The 25,700-nt window shown below is 40.8% G+C and overlaps 2 protein-coding genes across 2 annotated transcripts; both read left to right on the plus strand.

Annotated features, from left to right (window-relative positions):
• The first annotated feature begins 611 nt into the window (after positions 1-611).
• LOC122665643 (uncharacterized mitochondrial protein AtMg00810-like) lies at positions 612-1,547 on the plus strand. Its single transcript, XM_043861792.1, has one exon. The coding sequence runs from the start codon at positions 612-614 to the stop codon at positions 1,545-1,547; it is 936 nt and encodes a 311-aa protein (XP_043717727.1).
• Positions 1,548-23,700: 22,153 nt separating this feature from the next.
• Positions 23,701-24,582, plus strand: LOC122665644. Its single transcript, XM_043861794.1, has one exon. It carries the CDS (start codon positions 23,701-23,703, stop codon positions 24,580-24,582), a length of 882 nt encoding a protein of 293 aa, XP_043717729.1.
• Positions 24,583-25,700: the final 1,118 nt, after the last annotated feature.

The raw sequence follows: 25,700 nt of genomic DNA on the forward strand, positions 1-25,700 counted from the left end.
CCCATAGCCGTACAGGTACTAGACGTATCAAGCAGCCTATTTCTTTACTTCACACACGCCATCCCCTCCCCACAGCTCTCCTGGCATCCTTGGATAACACTGTAGTCGAGCCTACCACTTATAAACAGGCTGCAAAGAACCCTCACTGGGTCACTGCTATGCAAGATGAATATTCAGCTTTAATGGCAAATCAGACCTGGTCATTGGTCCCTCCTTCACCAAATTTGAATATTGTAGAATGCAAATGGGTGTTCCGCATTGAGACAAAAGGTGATGGAACGATCCAATGCTACAAAGCTCATCTCGTAGAAAAAGGGTTTCATCAACAACCTGGCATCGATTTCACGGACACCTTCAGTCCTGTTGTTAACCAACAACGATTCGAACTGTACTTTCTCTTGCTGTCTCTCGCACTTGAAAGGTGCATCAACTAGCTGTCAAAAACGCCTTCTTAAATGGCGATTTACAAGAAGAAATCTATATGGAGCAGCCCCCTGGATTCATATCTTCAACGGCACCCAACCACATATGCCGCTTGCACAAGGCAATCTATGGACTTCGCCAGGCGCCCCATGCTTGGTTCCACAGGTTCAGCAAATTCCTCCTAAAGAATGGATTCACTAAAAGCCTTGCTGACAACTCCATGTGGCATTCGTCATACTAAGGACCACATGATCATCTTACTTCTCTACGTAGATGACATTATCCTTACAGGGCCCAATGAACATCACCTTGCTTCTTTCATTTCTCAACTTGGACAGGAATTTGCAATGACTGATTTAGGGAGTCTGCACCATTTTTTGGGAATTGAGGCAACGTGGTCCACCACCGGTTTGACACTCTCTCAAACAAAATATGCAGTAGATCTTCTTAACCAAACTGGTATGATCGGAAGTAAACTATGTACAACACCAGTCTGGTTAGGCTCCAAACTATCAACGGTACAAGGGGAACCTTTACCAGACCCCAAAGAATACCGTACAATTGTTGGCGTGCTTCAATATCTCACCATGACACGCCCTGACATCTGCTATGCCATGAATCAGGTTTGTCAACACATGCATGCCCCAACAACAGCTTATCTCGTTGCCGTAAAGCGTATACTACGCTATATCAAGCATACAGTTGGGACTGGTCTACATATCCAACCGAGCCCTCTATCTCAGCTTATTGGCTACTCAGACGCTGATTGGGCTGGATGCCCTGACACTCGCCGTTCAACCACTGGCTTCTGCACTTATCTAGGACCTAATCTGATATCTTGGGGTTCAAAGAAACAACCCACAATCTCAAGATCAAGCTCAGAAGCCGAATACAAAGCACTGGCTGTCACAATGTCAAAACTATTATGGCTCTCATATCTCCTAGCAGATCTAGATGTTCACTTGCCTCTCCCATTCATCCTCCGTTACGACAATATACCATCTACTCACTTGGCAGCAAATCCAGTACTACATGCCCGAACAAAACATATAGAGGTGGACTACCATTTTGTTCGGGACTTGGTAGTCAACAAGAAGGTCCATATTAAATTTGTTCCATTTTGAGAACATCTTGCAGACATATTTACCAAGGGGCTACCATCACCACTATTCCATTTCCATCGATCCAAACTGCTTCGTGTAACCACTATCAGGTTGCGGGAGGATGATAGCGGACATGATAAGTTGCTAACTGCAAAGACCAAGTCACACACAAGCCTAGCTACCACTTCTCAATTGTTGGTACTTGAACCCAACACAAACTGTTAATTGATAATGTACAGCTGGGCAATCTTATCACTTGCCATCACTTATCACTTGTAACTATCTTGTATATCTCTTGTATGTCACCTATAAAATCAATACATCAATGAAAGCATAGTCGTGCACTTCACAACAAATTCCATCGTTCTACTTTCACGTGGTTGACTAGGGGACCCCTATAAATAGGGGTGCCCCCCATTTAAAGGGGAGAAGAGAGGAGATCTTAACCTTGAGGAAGCACATCCTTTGCCCTATTTTCTTGGTTTTTGGTGTCCAAAATCCCTTTCTGAGCCTTCTTCCAAACCCCTATTCATATTGGTTCAAAGCCTGCACACCCGTTACCTTGTCTGTAATATAAGTCACTTGAAGCCCACTTTTCAACATTTTTGAGTAGATTTAAGCCCATTTTCAGTCGTTATTCTGCCCGAAATCTAAGTAGCAAAAAAGTTCATTTGCAACTGTTACTCTGCCTGAAGTTTGAGTAGCGAAAATCTCATTTTCAACTATTACTCTGCCCGAAGTCTGAGTAACGAAAACCCCATTTGCAACTATTACTCTGCCCAAAGTCTGACTAGCAAAATTCCTTGTTATAGTCGTTACTCAGCCCAAAGTTTGAGTAATCCAAATCCATTTGACATAGCCATTACTCTATCTGACAAGAGAGAGGCAAGTTGATCGTTCGTCTCCACTTGAGCTGTGGGACATTATATATTTTGTATTTGGTATATTTTTATATATTTTATATTTGATATATTTTTCTTTATTTCTTTTATTTCGTGACAAGTATCTATCTCTTTCTTTCTTACTAGTTCTGGTATGATATAGATCATTAAAGTAGCTTGCTTTAGTGTAAATAGTAATTTTTATTTTCAAAATGTAGTTGTTCTCTTCTTGTTTTAGTTTCCATAAAGCATTTTAGTATACCTTGCTTGCATCCATTAAAGCAACTCATGTTAGTATGCATATCAACAGTTTTAGCTACAAGCATTATAATTAGCATATTTTTCGTGTGTTTGATGTGTCACAAGGTAGCCTTATATGTTGGTATAGGACATATCATTAAGGGAGCATGTTTGAAATCAAGCATCTAGTAGAAAGACCAGTTTAACTGGACATAATGGGGTGCTAATACCTTCCCATACTCGTAACCTAACAATTTACCCAGAATCTCTAACGACCAGACCATATGGAATCATGTAGTCCTTTTCGCTCACCCCAGATGGGGCTATACCCATTGTGTTACACCCGCACCCCAAATATACCCAAATACCCTGGGGCAATTTAGACCTTATCTAAGGGTAATGCCCTATAGCCATGGTCAACATTGATGACCTTGAACTTAAAATATTATAAAAAGAATCCTCTCGAAGTTTTGGGAGTTTGGGCCAAAGCCCCGTAATTTTCTTTGAAATTTGGGCCACGACAACAGCACCGAAGTCACGATCAGATCCACTGCTGGTGAATTCGATCGATAATCCACCCATGCTGTCATCAGCCTTTTTGGTTTATTTTTCTATGGGACCCACATACCCGTGTCCCAGACACCCTAATTAGACTCTTGGACCATGAAGTGGGGCCCACAAGGCCTAACTTAAGTAATTAATGGGTTTTATACCCCCTAACCTAAACCAAACAGACCTTAGCGGATAATTAAGGCCTATGGACTTAGGGTGCAACCCAAATAGACCCTAACTAACTAAATGGATCTAATAGGTCTAAGACTTGGACCAAACAAGCCCTAGGACCTAACTAAAACCCATTTAAGGCCTGAGGGATTAAATACATTCTAAGGACCTAAACCAAACATGGCCCTAAGGCCCATTTTAGTTATTTATGGGATGAGCTCTTTAGCTCATTCCCATTTCTCCCATTTGCTGAAACCAGACAAGAAGAAGAAGGGGAAGAAGAAGAAGAAGAAGAAGAAGAAGAGAAGGGAAGGGAGAAGAGAGAAGGCTGCTGCCCTCTCCTCCTACACCTCATCTCCTTCCTCCCCTCTTGCTGTCCGGAGAAGGAAAAGAAGAAAAGGAAAGGAAAGAAAGGAAGAAGGAGAAGAAGAAACGAGAAGGAAAGGAAGAAGCAAAAGGAGAAGAAGAAAAGGAGGTTAAAGAAGGGGGCTCACCTAGCCCTAGGTTTTGGCTCTCCATTGGAGGTAAGTGACATCTCCCATCTCTCCCTCTCCATTTCTCTAATTTCTAGTTTAGGTTTGGGATTTTGAGATAGGGAATAGCTTGGGTTCCACTTGGGATCCAATGCTCTTGTGTTGGAGCTTGTTCTTGGTTCCTTTGGGTGCCATTGCACATCCTTAATCCTTCCAATGGTGTGTTATACAACCTAAGCCATGAAAACCTAAGGATTTCACCCAAAAACCCAAGATTGGGTTGAAAAATTCGATATAAACCATAGATGCCTTAATGCTTTTTGCCATTAGGATTATTAGGACCCTATTGAGCCTTAGAAATCATCCCTATAAGCCCTTGAAGCCATTGGGGGCCTTGGGAATTACCAATTTGGATGAAGTTCGGAGTTGAAAAACTCAATTCTGCTGCGAGCGGACTCAGAATCATGCATCCGCCCGTGGATCCGCCCATCTCGGGGTGCCAAGGTCGACCCTTAATGCCCTCAAAACCCCCTTACTGTCCTAAGGGACTTGAGACCTCAACCTAGAAATGGAAAATCCTAAGGAGAGACCAAGCTATGGAATCTCCCAAGACCAATAAATGATATGAGACATTATGCCCTTAGGAAGGTTTAGGACACCCTCCCCTAGCTCATGAAGTTGTTGGATCTCAAGAAGAAGGCTGGGAATCAGATTGACTTAAGGATTTCATTTTTAGAATTTCTTGTTTATAACACTTGGAGCTCCTCTTAGGACCCGTCCACACTTTCTAACCTTATGTTTCACGTATCCCTAGGCTACCTAACCAGTGTGGGAGAGCATATATCAGGGTAATTGATACTAAACACATCGAACGATATCCAAATTATTGTGACTGGGTTTTGGGTGATTTTGTTGGGTTTGAATATTATAATATACAAATATTAAGCATGCTATTATATAAATATAAGCATTGTGCGCATTGCATCTTTTATCTCTTATGTGAACTGTTATGAATGTGATAGTACGCTCACCATTGTATCGGGCTACGGTGCCGGGTGTGTCGGTATCGGAATCCCACTTTATTTAATTATGAAAACTGTTATATGTCATCTTGATCTGTATGTGCCGTGCCGTGCTGGTACCCAGGTACTAGATGGAATGGGACGTTGATGCACCCGGAATACCTCTTGGGACGATAGGATTTGCATGTAATATATCTGTGGCTAGGATTTATGCTCCCTTATGCTACGACCCTTCCCAACAGGGGTTTAGGTGTTGGATAGTCGGAGCACCTGATGGCTATGGAGGTGGGAGAGGTCAGGTCAGGGGTAGTAATGGCTATATGGGGTCTACCACTGGGTGGTCATAATGGCTTCTACCGGCATAGGTCCCAATGTGATAATTGAGGTTTCACTGGGGCGATAGGATAAGTGACCCTCAGTGTCTTCCGAGTTATCACAGTAGCATATACTTGACCGATAGAATTTATATGTTAGGTGAAAAATGAATCTAACATTAGCATGCATCATTCTGCTTGATATTGCTTGTGTGGTGTATGTGCATTCCCCTTTACTCTTTCACTAGCTAGTATAGCTAACCCCATTGCGCAACCCCTTTTTAGCTATTATGCAGGAGGTACTACTTTGATGCTCACCGTTGGATGCAAATCAAGTGGGGCCGGTGGCTGTGACTTGGATGTATGTGTACACCCAAGATTGGTGCCCTTGGGGAATTATTTATTATTTAATTTATGTATTCATTCCATAATCATGTATAAACTGTATGCTTATTTATAAGGAGAGTAGTGAATGGTTACAAATATTAAAATTATACTATGTGTTATCATTAGAGAACCGATGCTCTATAATTTCATACGATTAAATTTAATTTCGCTTCCGCTATCTTTGTATTTGGAACAGTTTATTCCATTTGGTACGTTCCTTTCTGTTATCAAAGGAGATGACAGGGTGGACTATGGCTCGGGACACTGTATCAGTGATCCTGGTAGGTATTGGGATGACACGTGTTGTCCTAGTCACCCCCCTATTGTGGTAAAATATCTTACATCGGGATGGGGGAGTGACAGAGTGGTATCAGAGCAATGATGCTCTGAACCGACCACAGTTCAGTGTAATCTCTTAACTTACTCTCCACAATTAGGTTCTAAATTAAAAATCTCAAGAACATAAATGATTGTGTGCAGACATAGGAAGAAGACTGATTGGAGTAAAAACAAGAACCTAGAAAGATAATAGGCAACATAAAACTTGGAACTTGAAACATAGACTGTAGAATAGAACTATGCAATTGCTTGGTTGAGTCTTAAGTAGGTAATAGATGGGCATATATATACTATAAGTCATAATTAATAATGAATTAAACATAACCAACCACAATAATCCACAATGATCTAAACAAGCGAGAATTAAGTAAATATAAGCATATATATATATAGAATTAATTACAAGTGTAAATTGTTCCAAATCCTCCTTCGAAGGCAACTAAGTCCCTCTCAATTCAACATCCTTGATTCATCCATTCCAACTAAAGCATATGATTCCTCCTGCCAAATCAAAGATATACAAATTCAACCACCATAACTGTTTCAAATTCCTGTTTGGGCATGACTGTGCCCATTCCAATCCAAATCATAAGATTTCACCTGTTCCGACTCAAACATCTAATTCTATCTGTCCAAGATCAGGACATATAAATCCACCATAATTAAAAAAATTCTAAAAGTCCCCAAACTACTGATAAAGAGAAGGAAAAAGAAAATGCAAGGAAACTAAAGGAAAAGCAAAATGAAAGAGTTCCACAATTATCCATCTCAAGACAAGAAGTTAAAAGGACTGATCCAAAATAACTTCAAAGATTGCTGAGAGAAAGCTAGGCTAATTGTCTGCACCACTGCGACCAAGAAAGGTGTTGATGTCATCTACCCCTCTCTCGATACCCTCTAGGCGCCGAGTCTGGTCGGAGAGTTGCTTCTTGACCTCATCGAAGCCATCCACCACTCGCAGGTTCAGCCGCCTGATGGCCGTCAGAATGTCACTACCTCCCCCCGGGTGCACCTGAAGATCCTGCTCTAAATGGCCCAAAGCCCATGAACTCCACATCATCATCGCTGTCATCCCCCTCATTTTTGGCCCCTCTACCATCCCCGTACTGAACTTGCTCCCCTGCACTGTCATAATCTTAATGTAGATTCATCTGCTATAGTGCTGAGATTGGCCCCGAATACCCTTGGGCGTGCCTATCCTTATCCTTGTTCGACCTTGAGTACCACTCGAGAGTGTTAGATGGAGATTTCGGTCTCAGCCCTGAGCGTTCCTTGGGAGAGCGGCTTGGATCTTGCCTGTGCCTGAGTACTACTCTGGAGTTTTAGATGGAGATCTCGGTATCGACCCTGAGCATCCTCATGAGAGCTGATTCTTAAATCTTGCCTAACCCCGAGTACTGCTTAAGAGTATTAGATGGAGATTTTGGTATTGGCCCTGGGTGTACCTCAGGAGAGCTAATTCTTAAATCTTGCCTGACCATTGAGCATCACATAGGTGAGTCGATCGAGTTTGAGCATCGGCCCCATGTGTCCCTTTGGGAGTGCTATTCTTGAAACTCATTAGTAACTGTACTGAAAGTACTGGGAGTGGTCCTGAGTGCTCTAGAGTAAGCCTATGGCACCCGTGTCACTTGGGAGTGTCATTCCTAGGACTTGTCGGTAACTCTACCGAAAATACTGGAAATGACCTAGTCCATGGACCTTGTCCTGTAGGATCCCAGATGTGCGCCTAAATTTTGAAGGGAACTTGGAAAAGATCTTCGTTCTCCTCGAACCTGTCATTAGAGAGGACTTTAAACAAACTCCGCCTCTCATCTGGATGTAAACACTTGTCTAGATGACTGCCTAGAGGATAGTATACCCTCTCACCTTCTGAGGATATATTGAGAAGAGCCCCCAGCTCCATGGCGTCGAAGTTAATGGCCACTCCCTTTACATAGGAAATCAACCTGGAGCCATTGTCATCCTCCTAGATCATTACTAGATTTGAGTAAAATTCCCTGACCAAGGTAGGGTAGTAGAATTCTGGTTGAATCAGCATGTCAGTCGACTTCAATCTATCAAACCTGGCCTCAACCTTGTAGGCCAAAAGCTCCTCCACTATTAGATCTCTCTCTGCAAGAATCTTCTTGTTGAATAGGTGCTCTCAGAAAATCCCCTCAGCTTTTTTTCTAGGTGAATTGATGCGCATTGTAGGCAGTAGGGATGGAAGGTGCAATAGATAGGTCTCTCTTTCTTTGGGACCCATGGCTAGTTACCTACACATGAGGCACCAACCAAAGAAAGATAATGAATGTAAGCCAAATGGGGTTAATAATGCATGATTGGCAAATAGACTTAAAGAAGTAAAATGCGTAGATGATGTGGAAATCATTGGATGAAAACAATGATCAATGAGAAATAGAACACTGATACCATTGGAGATGTGTTTGAAGTAAAGGAAAAGAGACAAGATTGATATACAAATAAAATCTATGTGAAACTTCTAATGCTTGGGTGTGAAGGGATGTGAACAGTGTGAATGATATATGTAATTGATTACTTTACATCCTAGACAATGCCAAACAAGCAAGTGGTTGAATGAGATACCCCAACAAGAAACAATGAATGATTTATTTGAGGAAAAGGGGATAGACAATAAGAATTATGCCAATAATCCCATAATATAAGAAATGTATTTGAGAATACATCAAAAGAGTGAGTTGTTTGAATAAAATGAGAATGTACTTGAGGATTATAAGAAGAAAGATTTTCTATGAGGTTTTAAGGCATATAATGAATCTAACATGCTTTAGAGAAGTTTCCCCAAGGTATTGAAGGATTGAGAATGTTATCCCAATTTAAACCTAGGGACAATTCAAAAAAAAAAAAAAATTCCAACTACACTCGACAACCATAGCAACAATCTCTAAGATGCTTGCAAGGATTTCTAAAATTTCTAAAAGATGCAATACTTAAACAGGGATTCATCAACATAGTGCCATTAATTGATTAGGGCTTAAACAAACCCAAAAACCTTAGCCTAAACCGATTTTGGCATGAACTTGGTGTACATGGCCATGAAAGTGCAAATAAAATCAAGACATGATCAAAAACTTGGGATTATCTATATCAAATCCAAGGAAAGAACGGAAGAAAGGAAGGAGAAGAGAATCATACCTTTGGAGTGTAGGAGATGAATTTTGAGGCTTAAAACACCAAAAACCCCAACCAAACTAGGGCCAAGATACTTGAACAGATGTCCCTGGGAGCAATTTTTCTCCAATGGATGTGTCCTTCTCTTTGGAGCCAAAACTGAGTTTTAAACTCGCGGCTTTGTTTTTGTTAAAATTTCGTGATCGGACGAACGAACGGATTCACGTTCCGCATCTGCCCGTTAGCCTACTCTGCCTATCTTGCGGGGGAGCCACGAACGGACCCACAACACTGATTCCATCCGTGAGTCCACCCAATTTCTTTAAAGGGTTTTAAGCCCAAATTTTTTAGACCTTTTGGCCACCCCATGTATGATGATTTTATGCCTATACCCTAGGTTGGACACCCATCTTGCTTGGCCCCTGCATGGTTATTGCTTGCCTTGATTGTAAACTATGGTGTCTATATTCTCGGGCCTACATCAGCCGGGCCAGCCAATAAGAAATGGTAGACATTAGTGTATGCTGTGACTCCCCTCCTATGCGAGAAAAGAAGAGTTACCTTTGGGGATGAAAATCCTTAGACCCCGTTAGTGAGTGAACTGGGAGTGATTTTTAGGAAACCCTGAACCTATGTGGTATAGAAACCTTTATAGGGGTATATAGAACCCAACTCGTCGCCAGACAAAAAGATGAGATCATAGGTTGATTTGGAATAACTTCGCCTGAGTGATCAATAAAGACCACGTGAGTGTGGAGGTCATTTATGACACCTCATAGACCAGCGATAAACTCCAATTGTGCTTTACTTGGTTTATCCAAACCTTGTTTAGACTCATAGAGGGAATCCTAAGTTGTGAGGTGACACCCAAAATGACTTAGTATACCATGTCTAGAGCTAACCTACCCTTGTGGATGTACTTAAGTGGCAAATATATGGCCATAGGGATATGAATGTACTTATTAAGCTTATACCTATGATTGGTGTGATAATAAAAATATAAATATATCCCTTGAACCCTTATGAGTGGTTAGATTAGTTCTTCTAAACCACACGTTTGACCTTGGTTTGACCTTATCATGGTAGCTAGTTAAGCCCCGACCCTGGTCAACCAAACCCTAAGTTAATAGTTAATGAGTTTAATAATAGCCGAATAAGTTAGTTATGGGACCTACTTAAAGAAATTGACTTGAACCTAGATTGATAAAAGTTGAAGAGGACCAATATGGACTTTCCCCTGTGAGATGACTATGTAGTAGGCTTGCAAGGTTGTGAAAGCTGGAAACTAAAAGATGTAACAAGACCTTCTCCAAAGACAGATATGAATGGAGTAATGGATCACCAAATGCGTTCCCTCCGTACTGGGAGTGAACAATAGGAGATTCCATCAATATTCCAAATCATTCTAACGTTGGGTTAGGTAGTGAGATAACCTGAAGTTAAAGCATTCCGAATATGAACCCTATGTTGGGGACTGGACAGATTCAGTCCTGTATCCCAAGAATGACCAGAGTAGTGAAGGTCAGAGTGGTATCACCTGATCTGAAAGACCTAGGGAACTTTCTGTTCCTGATGGCTTAGTTTAGTGTGTAAATCCTGGTGTGACCTACTGGTATATTGTGACCATCGGCCCTAAACCCAATGGAGCCTAGGGTTATTATGAACAACACCCCCTATGGTAATGTGACCCTGTAAGGAAAAAGGATTGTAGAACCTGACCTGTTGTGTCAATTAGGCCCTGCCTTATCTTGACCCGACCTTTGACTTAGTTCAAGTAGTGGATAATAGGAGATGTTGTTATTCAACAAGCTCGCACCCTTGAGACCGGGTTGCCCCAAATTTTGAGGATGAAATTTTAATAAGGTTGGGGGGATGTTACACCCGCACCCTAAATATACCCAAATACCCCGGGGCAATTTAGACCTTATCTAAGGGTAATGCCCTATAGCCATGGTCAACACTGATGACCTTGAACTTAAAATATTATAAAAAGAATCCTCTCGAAGTTTTGGAAGTGTAAGCCAAAGCCCCACAATTTTCCTTGAAGTTTGGGCCATGATAACAGCACCGGAGTCACGACCGGATCCACTGCTGGTAAATTCGATCGATAATCCACCTGTGCTGTCATCAATCTTTTTGGTTTATTTTCCTGTGGGACCCACATACCCATGTCCCAGACACCCTAATCGGACTCTTGGACCATATAGACCCCTACCCTCACCATTGATTGGATTATTTGGACCATGAAGTGGGTCTACAAGGCCTAACTTAAGTAATTAATGGGTTTTATAAACCCTAACCCAAACCAAACAGACCTTAGAGGATAACTAAGTCCTATGGACTTAGGGTGCAACCCAAACAGACCCTAACTAACTAAATGGATCTACTTGGTCTAAGACTTGGACCATACAAGCCCTAGGACCTAACTAAAACCCATTTAAGGCCTAAGGGATTAAATACATTCTAAGGACCTAAACCAAACATGGCCTTAAGGCCCATTTTAGTTATTTATGGGATGAGCTCTTTAGCACATTCCCATTTCTCCCATTTGCTGAAACCGGACAAGAAGAAGGAGAAGAAGAAGAAGAAGAAGAAGAAGAAGAGAAGGGAAGGGAGAAGAGAGAAGGCTGCCGCCCTCTCCTCCTACACCTCATCTCCTTCCTCCCCTCTTGCTGTCCGGAGAAGGAAAAGAAGAAAAGGAAAGGAAAGGAAAGAAAGGAAGAAGGAGAAGAAGAAAAGAAAAGGAAGAAGAAGAAGGAGAAGAAGAAAAGGAGGTTAAAGAAGGGGGGCTCACCTAGCCCTAGGTTTTGGCTCTCCATTGGAAGTAAGTGACATCTCCCATCTCTCCCTCTCTATTTCTCTAATTTCTAGTTTAGGTTTGGGATTTTGAGATAGGGAATAGCTTGGATTCCACTTGGGATCGAATGCTCTTATGTTGGAGCTTGTTCTTGGTTCCTTTGGGTGCCATTGCACACCCTTAATCCTCCCAATGGTGTGTTATACAACCTAAGCCATGAAAACCTAAGGATTTCACTCAAAAACCCAAGATTGGATTGAGAAATTGGATATAAAACATAGATGCTTTAATGCTTTGTGCCATTAGGGTTATTAGGACCCTATTGAGCCTTAGAAATCATCCCTACAAGCCCTTAAAGTCATTGGGGGCCTTGGGACCCAATTTGGATGAAGTTCGGAGTTGAAAAACTCAGTCATGCTGCGAGCAGACTCAGCAGCGGACTCAGAATCGTGCATCTGCCCGTGGATCTACACATCTTGGGTGTGTCTCGGGTGTGTCTCAGGGTACGAACGGAGGCACGGGCGGACTCACCCAACAGAATCCGTTCGCGGATCCGCCCTTAGTTTTACAGCTTGACCACTGTTTAGTATTTTGACCATAACTTCGTCTATACATATTGTATTGACGTGATTCAAGTTGCGTTGTAAAATAGACTTGAAGGGATACATTTTTTATGAATAAATCATGGACCCAATAAAAACATAAGACCCTCAAAAGTGGGCCCAAACTCAGCTGATATATTTTGACAGCAACTTAGGAACATGGTTGTAATCCGGTGACCTTGCTCACATTGTGGCTGCTTATGTAAGACTTAATAAATCTTATTGGGGGTTAATTAACACCTAAAGTGCCTCCTAAATGTATTAATTAATTGACCTATTGGGGTGCCAAGGTCTACCCTTAATGCCCTCAAAACCCCCTTGCTGTCCTAAGGGACTTGAGACTTCAACGTAGAAATGAAAAATCCTAAGGAGAGACCAAGCTATGGAATCTCCCAAGACCAATAAATGATATGAGACATTATGCCCTTAGGAAGCTTTAGGACACCCTTCCCTAACTCATGAGGCTATTGGATCTCAAGAAGAAGGCTGGGAATCAGACTGACTTAAGGATTTCATTTTTAGAATTTCTTGTCTATAACACTTGGGGCTCCTCTTAGGACCCGTCCACACATTCTAACTTTATGTTTCACGTATCCCTAGGCTACCTAACCAGTGCGGGAGAGCATATATTAAGGCAATTCATACCAAACACATCGAACGATATTCAAATTATTGTGAGTGGGTTCTGGGTGATTTTGTTGGGTTTGAATATTATAATATGCAAATATTAAGCATGCTATTATATAAATATAAGCATTGTGCGTATTGCATCTTTTATCTCTTATGTGAACTGTTATGAATGTGATAGTACGCTCACCATTGTATCGGGCTACGGTGCCAGGTGTGCCGGTACCAGAACCCCACTTTATTTAATTATGAAAACTGTTATATGTCATCCTGATCTGTATGTGCCGTGCCGTGCTTATACCCGGATACTAAATGGAATGGGACGTTGATGCACCCAAAATACCTCTCGGGACGATAGGATTTGTATGTAGTATATCTGTGGCTAAGATTTATGCTCCCTTATGCAACGACCCATGCCAACAGGGGTTTAGGTGTTGGCTAGTCGGAGCACCTGATGGCTATGGAGGTGGGAGAGGTCAGGTCAGGGGTAGTAACGGCTATATGGGGTCTGCTAGTGGGTGATCATGATGGCTTCTACCAGCGTAGGTCCCAATGTGATAGTTGAGGTTTCACTGGGGTGATAGGACAAGTGACCCTCAGTGTCTCCCGAGTTATCACAGTAGCATATACTTGACCGATAGAATTTGTGTGTTAGGTGGAAAATGAATCTAACATTAGCATGCATCATTCTGCTTGATATTGCTTGTGTGGTGTTTGTGTATTCCCCTTTGCTCTCTCACTAGCTAGTGTAGCTAATCCCGTTGCGCAACCCCCTTTTAGCTATTATGCAGGAGGTACTACTTTGATGCGCACCGTTGGATGCAAATCAAGTGGGGCCGGTGGTTGTGACTTGGATGTAGGTGTACACCCAAGATTGGTGCCCTTAGGGAAATTATTTATTATTTAACTTCTGTTCTCATTCCATAATTATGTATAAACTATATGCTTATTTATAAGGATAGTAGTGAATTGTTACAAATATTGAACTGTACTATGTGTTATCATTAGAGAACTGATGCTCTATAATTTCATACGATTTAATTTAATTTCGCTTCCGCTATCTCTGTATTTGGAACAGTTTATTTGATTTGGTACATTCCTTTATGTTATCAAAGGTGATGACAGGGTGGTTTGTGGCTCGGGACACTGTATCTGTGATCCTGGTAGGTATTGGGATGATACGTGTTGTCCCAGTCACCCCCTACTATGGAAAAATATCCTACATCGGGATGGGGGCATGACACATTGGGACCTAGGCCCCAATCCTAGGTGGCGACTCCATTTATTTGATATATGAAGCAAGATCCCAACCCCCACATCAACAACCCTCCCTGTTGCTAAGGGACCAAGAGAAAATCAATCCCTCCAGATTTGGACCGTAGTTCTTAAACAAAGCAAGAGGGATCTGGACTATTGCCTTAACTTCAGGGTCAGAAAAAATAGATCTAAGTAGAGGCATCTCAATTACCAAAAAAAAAGTAGAGGCATCTTCCATTGTTTAGTGTAATGGCAGAAAAGCTAGGAGATTATCAAGACATTTGGATGGAAGCTCAAGATAGATATCTTCCCCCCCAGATAGAGAGGGAATCTATTTATCCTTTAAAATCCAAGTATAAAGTCCATTACCAATAATCCTATGGATGCCCTGCAAAAGGAGCTCTCTACCCTTAAGTAAGCTCCTCTAGTCCAATGAATTATTTGGTTTAAGGATAGCATTAAAGAAAGTGGATGCGTGGAAATATTTCCCTTTGAAGACTTGAGTCCAAAGGGATGTTTCATTATAGGGAAAAAGTTTTCTGTTCGGGAGTGTGGCCTGCGCCAGCACTCCCATGAGTCTATCTCTCTCCTCCCAATGTGAAAAGACACCTTTGCTCCCTTATTTTAAGGAGGAGAGAGATAGGCACATGGAGAAAACTGCTTCCCTTCATTATAATATTTCCTTTTGAAGACTTCAGTCCAAGGGAGGTTTCATTATTATGGATAAGACGCCAACACTGCCTAAGCAAGGAGAACCAAATTAAAGCTTTCAATATCTCGAAAACCCCAGCCTCCATCTCTTTTACTCTGGTATAAATGATCTCACTTAACCCAACAAACTCCTTTCCCATCTTTATTTTTCCACCAAAAATTCCTAACAAATATAATAAGTGCATGGCATATGGAGATTGGAAGAGCAAACATAGACATATATAGAGTATGCAGGTAAAATAGAAGCAACATATTTAATTAAAGTTACTTTAACTACAGAGGATAGAAGATTACTCTTCCAACCCGATAGCTTGTTTTGGATCCTCTCAGTTATGAAAGAGAAGGGGGCCGTTTTGGATCCCCCAAAGGAAGTAGGCAGTCCTAGATACTTCCCCAAATCCAGCACTTCCCGAAAGTTTATCCCAAAAACTGTATCTCGATCTCCAGATGATATCTGGGGAAGTGCAAGGACTAAACCACATACTAGATTTATCATGGTTCAAAAGTTGACCAGAAACTGAGCAATAACTCTCTCAAGTATGGTATTGGAGCTCAAAAGACATGAATTTATCCGAAAGTTAATCCCAAACTGTATCTCGATCTCCAGATGATATCTGGGGAAGTGCAAGGACTAAACCACATACTAGATTTATCATGGTTCAAAAGTTGACCAGAAACTGAGCAATAACTCTCTCAAGTATGGTATTGGAGCTCAAAAGACATGAAATTATTTTGTGGGTGTGGCCCACACAAGGTATTGATGTGGCAGATGAGGTGGCCACTTGGATGGCCGGCCATAGGGCCACAACAGAGCAACTAATTGGCACCTGGGTCGGTGCATTTAGCCAACAACAAGGGCACATGTCACAGAGCCATCTGCCCAATTAGCTAGGCAGCAAGGCTACACATGGCCCTGTTCATGGCCGGCGTTAGGCCTTGCAATAGGCAAGGGGCATGGTACCTGCACACGCTAGTTAACATGCCCGTAGAGGCCCTCGCTCAGTCAGGCCATGCCAAACCTTGCCGCATTGGTGGCATATGGACTTTGATCTAATATGTGTTGTATTTTTCAACACTAAGAATAAATTTTGTCCAAAATCCTTAAGAGGCTACTGGAACTTCATTCTTCTATAGAGGGTTTGTTTAGAAAACCCAAAAGTTGGCGAGGTAAGGTGAATGTTGTGAAAAAGCAAAAGGGGTTTGTGCAATTATTGAAAATATTAATTGATACCAGACCGTGGGATCGGATTGAGCCATGTTAGCTAGATTCTAATTGTTTGGGGCGCAATTGCTTGAGTTTGTCAGATTCGGGCACAAGCTCTTCTATTGAATGGTTCAGATAAGCCTCGGTGAGCGGCTTTCCCAAGGAATGGATGTTATCTCGCAAGATTCCATTTACACTGATGTTGAGTAGTTGCCTAGAGTAGCACCGCATACACAACACTGTGCAAAGTCGAAGACAGAGAGAATCACCGTAACCCGGTGAAGGATCTTTATCCGCTGTTGTGCACTGCAGCATTATTGTGCTGTCGTGCGATGCAGCAGTGGCCCGTTGTGCACACATGGCCGCTGTTGCACCGCACGATGGCACAGCAGCGCTGCAAGGTACAACAGCGGATAAAAATTCCCCAGTGAAGCTACATTTTGCAAGATTCTTTTTTTTTTTTTTTTTTTTTTTTGTGGTTAAAAGGGCGCTTATATTAATAAGATAGAAAGTTACATATTACATTCTAGAGTACACCTTCCCCATGGCATCATTCTGAATCATTTCAGAGAGAGCCAAAGGTAGGCCATCCAAAGTAAAATGGAAAACCTGAGCCATATAAGTGAATCCAGCCAGATAATTCGCACAGCTATTAATCTCCCTTACAAGGCGAATGAAGGTGCAACTGCGGAAAGTGTCCCGCAGGTCACGGATTGCCTCAACTAACCACAAAACTCGCCAAGGCACCCTGTAAGTACCAACAATCATTTGAATTGCAACTTGCGAATCAGATCTAATTTGCACTTGAGCCAAATTAAGGGATCTTGCCCGTAGTAACCCACATTGAATCGCCTCAAGCTCCAAACAAATAACACTCGTCTCTTGTAACCCTCCTGCTAGACCAAAAACCGGCTGCCCCCAGATGATTCCTCCCAATGGCTCCAAAACCACCAGATGCATCCTTAACAGAGCCATCACAATTGATGGCAACCCACCCCACAGGTGGAGCTGGCCAGGTGTGTTGCGTAGCCAATGGCAAAGTAAACACCACCACAATGCCCCATCTCACAAAAAAATCCCTGTGTCGGCTAGTGTCCTCCATCTTCAAAACCAGACTTGAGAATCTGCCTCTAACATCGCTTATAATGCGATTCAAAACTGTTGTAGCCGAGCTCGGTCACCGTTGATGCGCCCTATCATTTCTCTCTTGCCAGATCCGATAAACTGAGGAATTGAAGCTAAACTTCTGAACCGAGTCAAGCAGCGATCTTCCATCGAAGTGGGTAACCAGCCATTGAACTTCACCATTCCAAGAACCCATCGGTTGTTTATTAAAACCATTCAGAATGAGAACATCCTTCCACACAGCAGAAGAGAAAGGACATTCAAATTAAAGATGATCAATTGTTTCCACTGCAACCCCGCATAGAAAACAAGAGAAGTCTGTGCCTATCCCCCAACCAGCAAGTAACGATCGAACCGACAGCCTGCCCCACAATGCAACCCAGCAGACAAACGAGAATCTGGGTTAAGAATGCGAATACCAAATCAGATCGCACCATTCCTTGCGCTCACTGCCACGATGCACCACGTTCCATTCACTCTTCAGACTAAACATCCCACTAGAGGTTGGAGTCCATTCCACCAGGTCACCACGGAGCTTTTTGTGTACCTTCATCGATTGAATCTCCTCCCATCTATCATTGAGAGCAACATCCTGCATTTGATTAACCCACTTCTGATCATCCGCCAATATATGACGAACACGATCAAATGCACCACGACCAAGAGCATCAACAATTAATATCCCAGGTTGAGCAATCGGCCCATTGGCCAACCAAGGATCGAACCACAATAGAGTTCCCTCTCTAAAATGTATGAGTGTGCGAGTGCAACACGCAGCCAGATGTCTGGTCTTCAGGATTTCACGAAAAGAGACCGAACATTGGCTAGGCAGAGTCAATGACCAAACTGAATGCCTTTTTAGCCATCGATGAAGAACAAATAACGACCAACAACTCTCTTGTTTAGAAGAGAGTGACCAGACGTGGTGCATCAAAGCTGCAGTATTCCAGTCATGGAGCCGTTGCAAGCCAAGACCTCCCTCCTCTTTTGGCCAACAAACAGCCTTCCAAGCCACCTTGTGTCTACCTGAATCAGTATTCCCACGCCATAGAAACCTGGCCATCATACGTTCCAACACCCCAATAGTGTACTGTGGTAGGCGAAAGACACTAACCCAATTCGAAATACAACCCATAACAACAGACTTAAGTAGGGTCAATCTCCCTGCAAAAGAAAGCATCCTAGCACTCCAAGAAGAAATCTTGTGTTCCACCTTTGAGATTAACATCTGAAAATCACATGCCCTAGGCCCTTGTGTTGCAAGAGGGACACCCAGGTATTTAATAGGCAAATGTCCTTCACTCATGTTCAAAGAGCACTCAAACCAGCCCTTGATTCCAGCATCACAGTTTGCAAAAAATAGAGAGGACTTTCCATGATTTATCGAAAGTCCAGAAAGCCTCGAAAACTCATCAAGCAGCTTCTTCAATGTCATAGCATTGGAAGTAGTGGCCTTACCAAAAATAAAGAGATCATCGGCAAAGCATACAGAGGTCAATTCAGGCTTGGCACAGAACTGGTGGTATTGAAAAGTTCCCACCTTAGCCGCCACAAACAAGGAATCGCGCGCACTACAACAAAAAAGGGTATTAGCGACGCTTTTTAGAGACGGAAAAATATTTTTGTCCCTAATAAAAATTAATAGCGACGGTAATGTAATTTTCGTCCCAAACAATAGAAAAGATTACTTATCTTGGGATGGACAAGATATGCGTCCCATAAAATGTGTACTAGGGACGGATTTTATTATTCGTCTCGAATAAAACATATATTTGCGTTGGAAAACCATCTCCGTCCCTATAAACCAAGTACATAATTGGGACAGATAACTTCTCCGTCCCAAAAAAATTTAATAGAAACGGATATCTTGTCCATGCCATGTATAGGTTAGCCTGGGTAAGTTAGAGACGGAAAGTTCCGTCCCTACTATTCCAGTTTTATTTGAGACGGAAAGTTTCTGTCTCCACAACAACAAATTTATTTGAGACGGAGCTAATTTTGTCCCTACAATAATAATTTTATTTGCGACGCCTATTATTCCGTCTCTATTAAAAACATATTGTTGGGACGTTGAAATTTCCGTCCCTATTATAAACATTTCGTTAGGACGGTCCAAATTTCCGTCCTTATTATAAACCTTTTCTTTGGGACAAAAAAATATTCTGTCTCTATTATAAATTTTTTTGTTTGGGACAGTAAGTGTTCTGTCTCTAAAATAAGATTTTTCTTCCCAATACCCACACCAACCTTTTCCCCACTTTGTGATAGCATACGCGCGAATAGGGTTGTCAATGGTCGATTCGGGCTGGATGACTTTCGGTGTCGGAATGAGTGAGACCAAAACCAAACCGTTAAGAGACATAAGTTTTCGGTCAAGATACAATTTCTGTTAATTTTGGTTTTTTCAATATTTGGTTAATATATTTTCGGGTTTGAACCATAATGATATCTTACATTCATAACTTGCATATAGTGAGAAAGTATTCGATAAATACATTTTAATTCACTTGAATAGGAAAATTGATTTGATGTTCATATTATACAAATCAATTTTCATATTCATAACCTTATTGATTTGTAACACTTTTCCTTATAATAAAAAATGTACTCACATGTCAGCATTTAAGGGTGTCAAAACCAAAACGAACCAGTTAACACCCTTAAATATACATAAATTAATGTGCCAAAATCAAATAGATACCATTTACTGAAACCAAACCAAACCATTTAAAACCAGAACCTTAAAACCATTTAATAAATGGTTTGCTTATGGTTTCAAAATTGAGACCGTTTAATTAAATGATTTAAACTGATTTGGACCCTTTTAACTGAATCCAGACCGTTTAACACCCTTAAACTCATGGGAGTGTTGGCCTAGGCCACACTTCCTGATAGAGTTCTTCCCCCCCCCCCCCCCAAATACTTATTGGGTAATAGATCTCTACTTGGTCGCATGGTCTCTAAAGCGGTTGGGCCAATGGGGGAGCACGTCTGAGTATCATCAAGGGGGCAAAGGTGTCATTTCACGGTTTCTTGTGAGAGGGCGTAGGAAACACCCCCAAGTGGAGATCTTTTTTCCCTTAGTTATGTTAGGGAAAAAGATCCCTGCTTGGTGCCCCCGTACACCTCTCATAAGACACCGTGAAAATGACGCTCTTACCCTTTTTGGTAGATACCCATGTATACTCTACCATTAGCCCAGATGCTAGTATAGGGACCATGCAACCAAGTAGCAATCTCCTTCCCTTTATATTATTTTATTTTTTTTGGATTACGTAGTAATTGGTTTTATGCGGGCGGGAATGGTTTTTATTTTTCATTCCCGCTATTCCGTGAAAAACCCTTCCTCTTCCACATCTACACTTCTGCGTGAGAAGTGCAGAACCCTAACATATGAAACACCCTCTGTTTCCTATCGCTCTCCCTCACTCTCTCTTTCGAAATCCCTACCTCTCTCTAATATTCTCGCTCTCTATACTCAGCACAGAAATCTCAAGCTCTTTCTCGTTTCACTCTCCCTCTTGAAATCCCCTATCTCTCTTTAATCACTCTCCCTTTCAAACTCTCTCTCTCTCTCATGAACGTTAACAATGTGGTCTTCTTCTAACATCTAATTTGCATCATTATCGTTGGAATCAAGCATAGATAAGAGGACAAACAGAGCTGCGATATCATCATCTGGGTTCTAAACACAGTTCCAATCCCTTATCTCTGTTGCTGGTGAGTTTCTCTCTCTCTCTCTCTCTCTCTCTGGTTTGATGCTTTAATGTTGGAGAATAACTTGATAAACTTTTTTGTGTTAGTGAAAAGTGTAGAACGGTCTTGCTTGTGCATAAGCAATTTAAAGTGAAATAAATTACCTCTGATTCGTTATCCAATCTCAACTTGTTAACCAGATATTTCATCAGCAATCGAACTGTCATTATGCCATCCCTATTGGATTCCCCAAAAAAAAAAATAATAATAGAACATCCTAGTTAATATTCCCAAGATAATAGACCACTACAATGATATAACCTTCTTTGGTCATGGAAAATCTGCCTGCCATGAAAAAAGAGTCTCTTTGCTGCCATCTGTTTGAGGGGAGCAATGGTGATGCAGATTTCCAGTGATATAAATAAGAGAAAGATGGCATGCGGTTTTGATCCAAACCTGACCCATGGTTCAAGTTCTTGATCAATCAAACTTCTCCAAATCATGGACTAGCTTTTAGCAGTTTATTTCCTTCATTTTATTACTGTTTAAGTTGTTTGGATAGACTAGAATACCACTTATAAATTTCAGATCTGTTTTTAAGTCTATGTCAGTTATTTATTCAGTTTAGAATTCCGCCCTTTTAAGTCCATGATAGGAAGAAATTCCTTTTTTAAGTTGGGTTTTTATTTCTTTTATTATTACATTATTTGGTCAGTTAGGGACTCTCCTCTTAGCCTGTGCAAGGGAAGCAGTTACCTAATCAAGTTAGGGTTGTTATAAGGTAATTGAGCCAAGTTAGAAAATTTTCCAAAGACTATTGGTTGATGGAGGACTTTTAGTGTGTCTGAATTGTCTTTTTAAGTTTTAAAGAAATATTTTAAGGCTTAACAGCTCCCAATGATTTGACTAATGGAATTTTGACTTCAGCGTACCAATTCTGTGGTGATTCAGAATATTTCTGTTGTGGCGATTCCAGGGAGGCCTTGGTGGTGATTCTAAGGTAGTGTTTCAGGTGGGATGCCTGAATACTTATCCTCTTCTTCTCTTAATTATGTTTTCTTTATTTAGTTACTATTCTGTTTACTAAAGTTCTACCTTCTTCCTGAAATTTCTTTTTCTGGTTATTAACTGTATGTTCTGATTTGATTTCAGTTTTGAAAACTTTTAAATTTCTGGTTGAACCCAAGAGTCCTTCTAGTCAACTTGTTAAAATCTCTATTTTTTTTATATTTGTTTTTAGTATTTTGGTTCTGTCATTTGGCTTAATTCTTTGCTAAATCAACTCTTATATCCATACATAATAATCTGGTTTAATGATTGAAAATACTGTGGTTGTTTTAGTGTCTGGTCTAGATTTTTAGTTTCCTAACCTCAGTAGGAAACCACCATAACTTGCAATCTGACCTTCATATTCAGATTTTGTTCTCAGAACCATTCCTCCTGTTGAACAGGCTACTCAATTTGAATTTTAGTCACATTAGACCTGTTTGAATGCATTATTGATTTTCTTTCATTACTTTTTGGTTCCTCAATTCCTGCAATTCTTGTTTTCTATGGGATTTCTGAATTCTTAAGCCTTAGGTGATTTACCACCCAATTAAATATAGTTACTATAGACATGCAAATGACAAAATAACTTCTTGGTGAGTTTTCCTACAACTATACTGTGACTTGCACTCTGTTTTCTTTTTCCTCAGTTCTTTTAGTTATGAATAACTGAGTTTTATTGTGAAAGAGAAAGGTGAGTAGAACCACACTACAGTAGCCTTCTGAAATCAAGCAATTCATCACCTTCTCCCACATAAATTGGGGCATTGCAATGAATATGATCAAGATGGTGCATCCTGGACAAATATACCCCTCCAATTCTACTGGTATGCTGGCCAACCACTGGAATATCTGCAAATTGGGATAGCATCATATGTTAGTTAACCAAATTTATATGTTATTAGATTTACAAATAACATAACACTGGAATATCTGCAAATTGGGATAGCATCATATGTTAGTTAACCAAATTTATATGTTATTAGATTTACAAATAACATAACACTGGAATATCTGCAAATTGGGTCATGTGGGTCATGACCTGTAGTATAGTGACCCACATTTATATGGTTTGCTTAACTCCATACCATCTCCATTATGTTCTTTGTGTTAAATATAGCTTGCTGCTATTTGTTTCCCCACCTGAATCTGTGGAATGTCGCTGGCCATTTTCATATCTAAAACAGAGCAATCATTTTCTGTTTCATATTTATAGGCTGCCCAGATTTGCTGCAGTTCTTCTAGTTGTTTACTTTGTATTTTCATGGAAGCTCTAGTGGGACCACTGAAGAAATTCAGTCTAAATTAAAAATCAAGTCATATATCCCAATTTAGATTGAACCCATGTCGTCATTATGCTTCCAACCCTTTTACCTTAAGCCAGAATTTTCAATTTAGATTCTGGTTCCAAGTATGTTCCCAGACTTTGTGATCTTTAGGACCCCATTCTAGGCTGTGGACCCCATCAATTTAATACCTTGATCTTCGTATGATCATTTTTTAAGTGATCGTATATTCTGTATTAATATGTATTATCTGCATTATGTCTCTTTAAAATTTTAACTTTCGCCTTTTTCAGTTACAGTTAATAGCTATGTCTAGAAGTTGGATTGATAACTCAAGGGAACCATCTTTTAGGGTATCTACACTATACATACAGGAGGTCAACAATTTTCTAGACTATGCATTTTCTAATGCAGCTATAGGGGATGAGATCTTATGCCCATGTGTAAAGTGCATAAATCAATTATGGAAGACTCGAGACGAAGTCTTTGAACATCTGATATGTGATGGATTTTTAAGGAGTTATACAATTTGGAGTTTCCATGGGGAAGATGTATCTTCACACACACCTCCCCTTGTAAGTCCTATCCTACATGATGAAGGTGATATGGATGATGGAACACGTAACATGTTATCTGAGATGTGGAGAAGAAATGTACATGAAGGACATGGGGATGGTGCCACCAGTGAACAAACAAAGGGGCGGAGTGTCGAGGCAGAGAAGTTTGATCAGTTGTTGGAAGATGCGGAGAAGGAGTTGTATCCAGGAAGCATTAAATTTACCAAGTTGTCATTCCTTATTCGGCTTTATCATATAAAATGCCTATGTAAGTTGAGCGACAAAGCATTCTCAATGTTGCTTGACTTATTGAAAGAGGCATTTCCTGAGCCGAATTCATTGCCGAAAACTTTGTACGAAGCAAAAAAGATTGTAAAGGATTTGGGACTCACTTACAATAAGATTGATGCTTGTAAAAATGATTGTATGTTGTATTGGAAAGAGGCAACCAATGCTAAGTTTTGTTACAAATGTGGCACATCAAGATATACATCAGAGGACAAAAAAATCCCGATTAAGATATTACGTCATTTCCCTTTGATTCCAAGGTTGCAAAGGTTATACATGTCGTCCAAAATCGCATCTAAAACGCGATGGCATCAAAAACAACGTACAGATGACAAGAGGTTATGACACCCAGCTGACTCTAAAGCTTGGAAGGATTTCGATAAGCGGCATCCAACTTTCAGTGAGGACCCTCGTAATGTAAGGCTTGGGCTCGCAAGTGACGGATTCAATCCGTTCAAGACAATGACCACAGATCATAGTACATGGCCTGTTGTGGTGATGCCATACAATTTGCCACCATGGATGTGTATGAAGCAACCCTTCTTCATTCTTACATTGCTTATCTCTGGCCCACGACAACCTGGGAATGATATAGATATATATTTACAACCTTTGATAGATGAGCTAAAAACATTGTGGGACACTGGGGTTGAGACTTATGATGCATATAAGGATGAGTCATTTAAGATGCATGCATGCTTGTTATGGACCATCAATGATTTTTCGGCATATGCTAACCTCTCAGGTTGGAGCACAAAAGGTGGTTTTGCTTGTCCTTGTTGCAACAAGCATACTTCATCCCGTTGGCTGAAATATGGAAGAAAGTATTGTTACTTAGGCCATCGCCGATTCCTTCCCAAAAATCATAAATTTCAGAGTGATAAAAGATCTTTTGATGGTCATGAAGAACATAGAGTCCAGCCGAAGCCACCTTCCGGATATGATGTGTTAGAACAATTGTATGGTGTTGAATTTCCTCCATTTGGAAAGGATGATAATGTCAAAAACAAAGGAAAAAGGAAAAGGGGAATACAATAGCTAGAGACCCCACTTAATTGGAAGAAGAAAACTATATTTTTTTATTTGCCTTATTGGAGAGATAATCTAGTCCGTCACAATTTAGACGTGATGCATATTGAGAAGAATGTATGTGACAGTATCATTGGCACATTGTTGGATGTGAAAGATAAAACAAAGGATAAATTGAATACACGTCTTGATTTGAAAGAAAGGAACATACGAGTAGATCTTCAACCAAAAATTATTGAAGGTAAGAATAAAGTGATATTACCCCCTGTATGCTACACACTATCTAACAAAGACAAGGAGGTCTTCTGCACAGTTGTGAAGAGTGTGAAGGTTCCAGATAGTTATGCTAGTAATATCTCACGGTGTGTGAAAGTCAAAGAACGAATTATGTCAGGAATGAAGAGTCATGACTATCACATTATGATCCATCAACT

The sequence above is a fragment of the Telopea speciosissima genome, chromosome 6 (genome assembly GCF_018873765.1).
Source record: "Telopea speciosissima isolate NSW1024214 ecotype Mountain lineage chromosome 6, Tspe_v1, whole genome shotgun sequence".
NCBI lineage: Eukaryota > Viridiplantae > Streptophyta > Magnoliopsida > Proteales > Proteaceae > Telopea > Telopea speciosissima.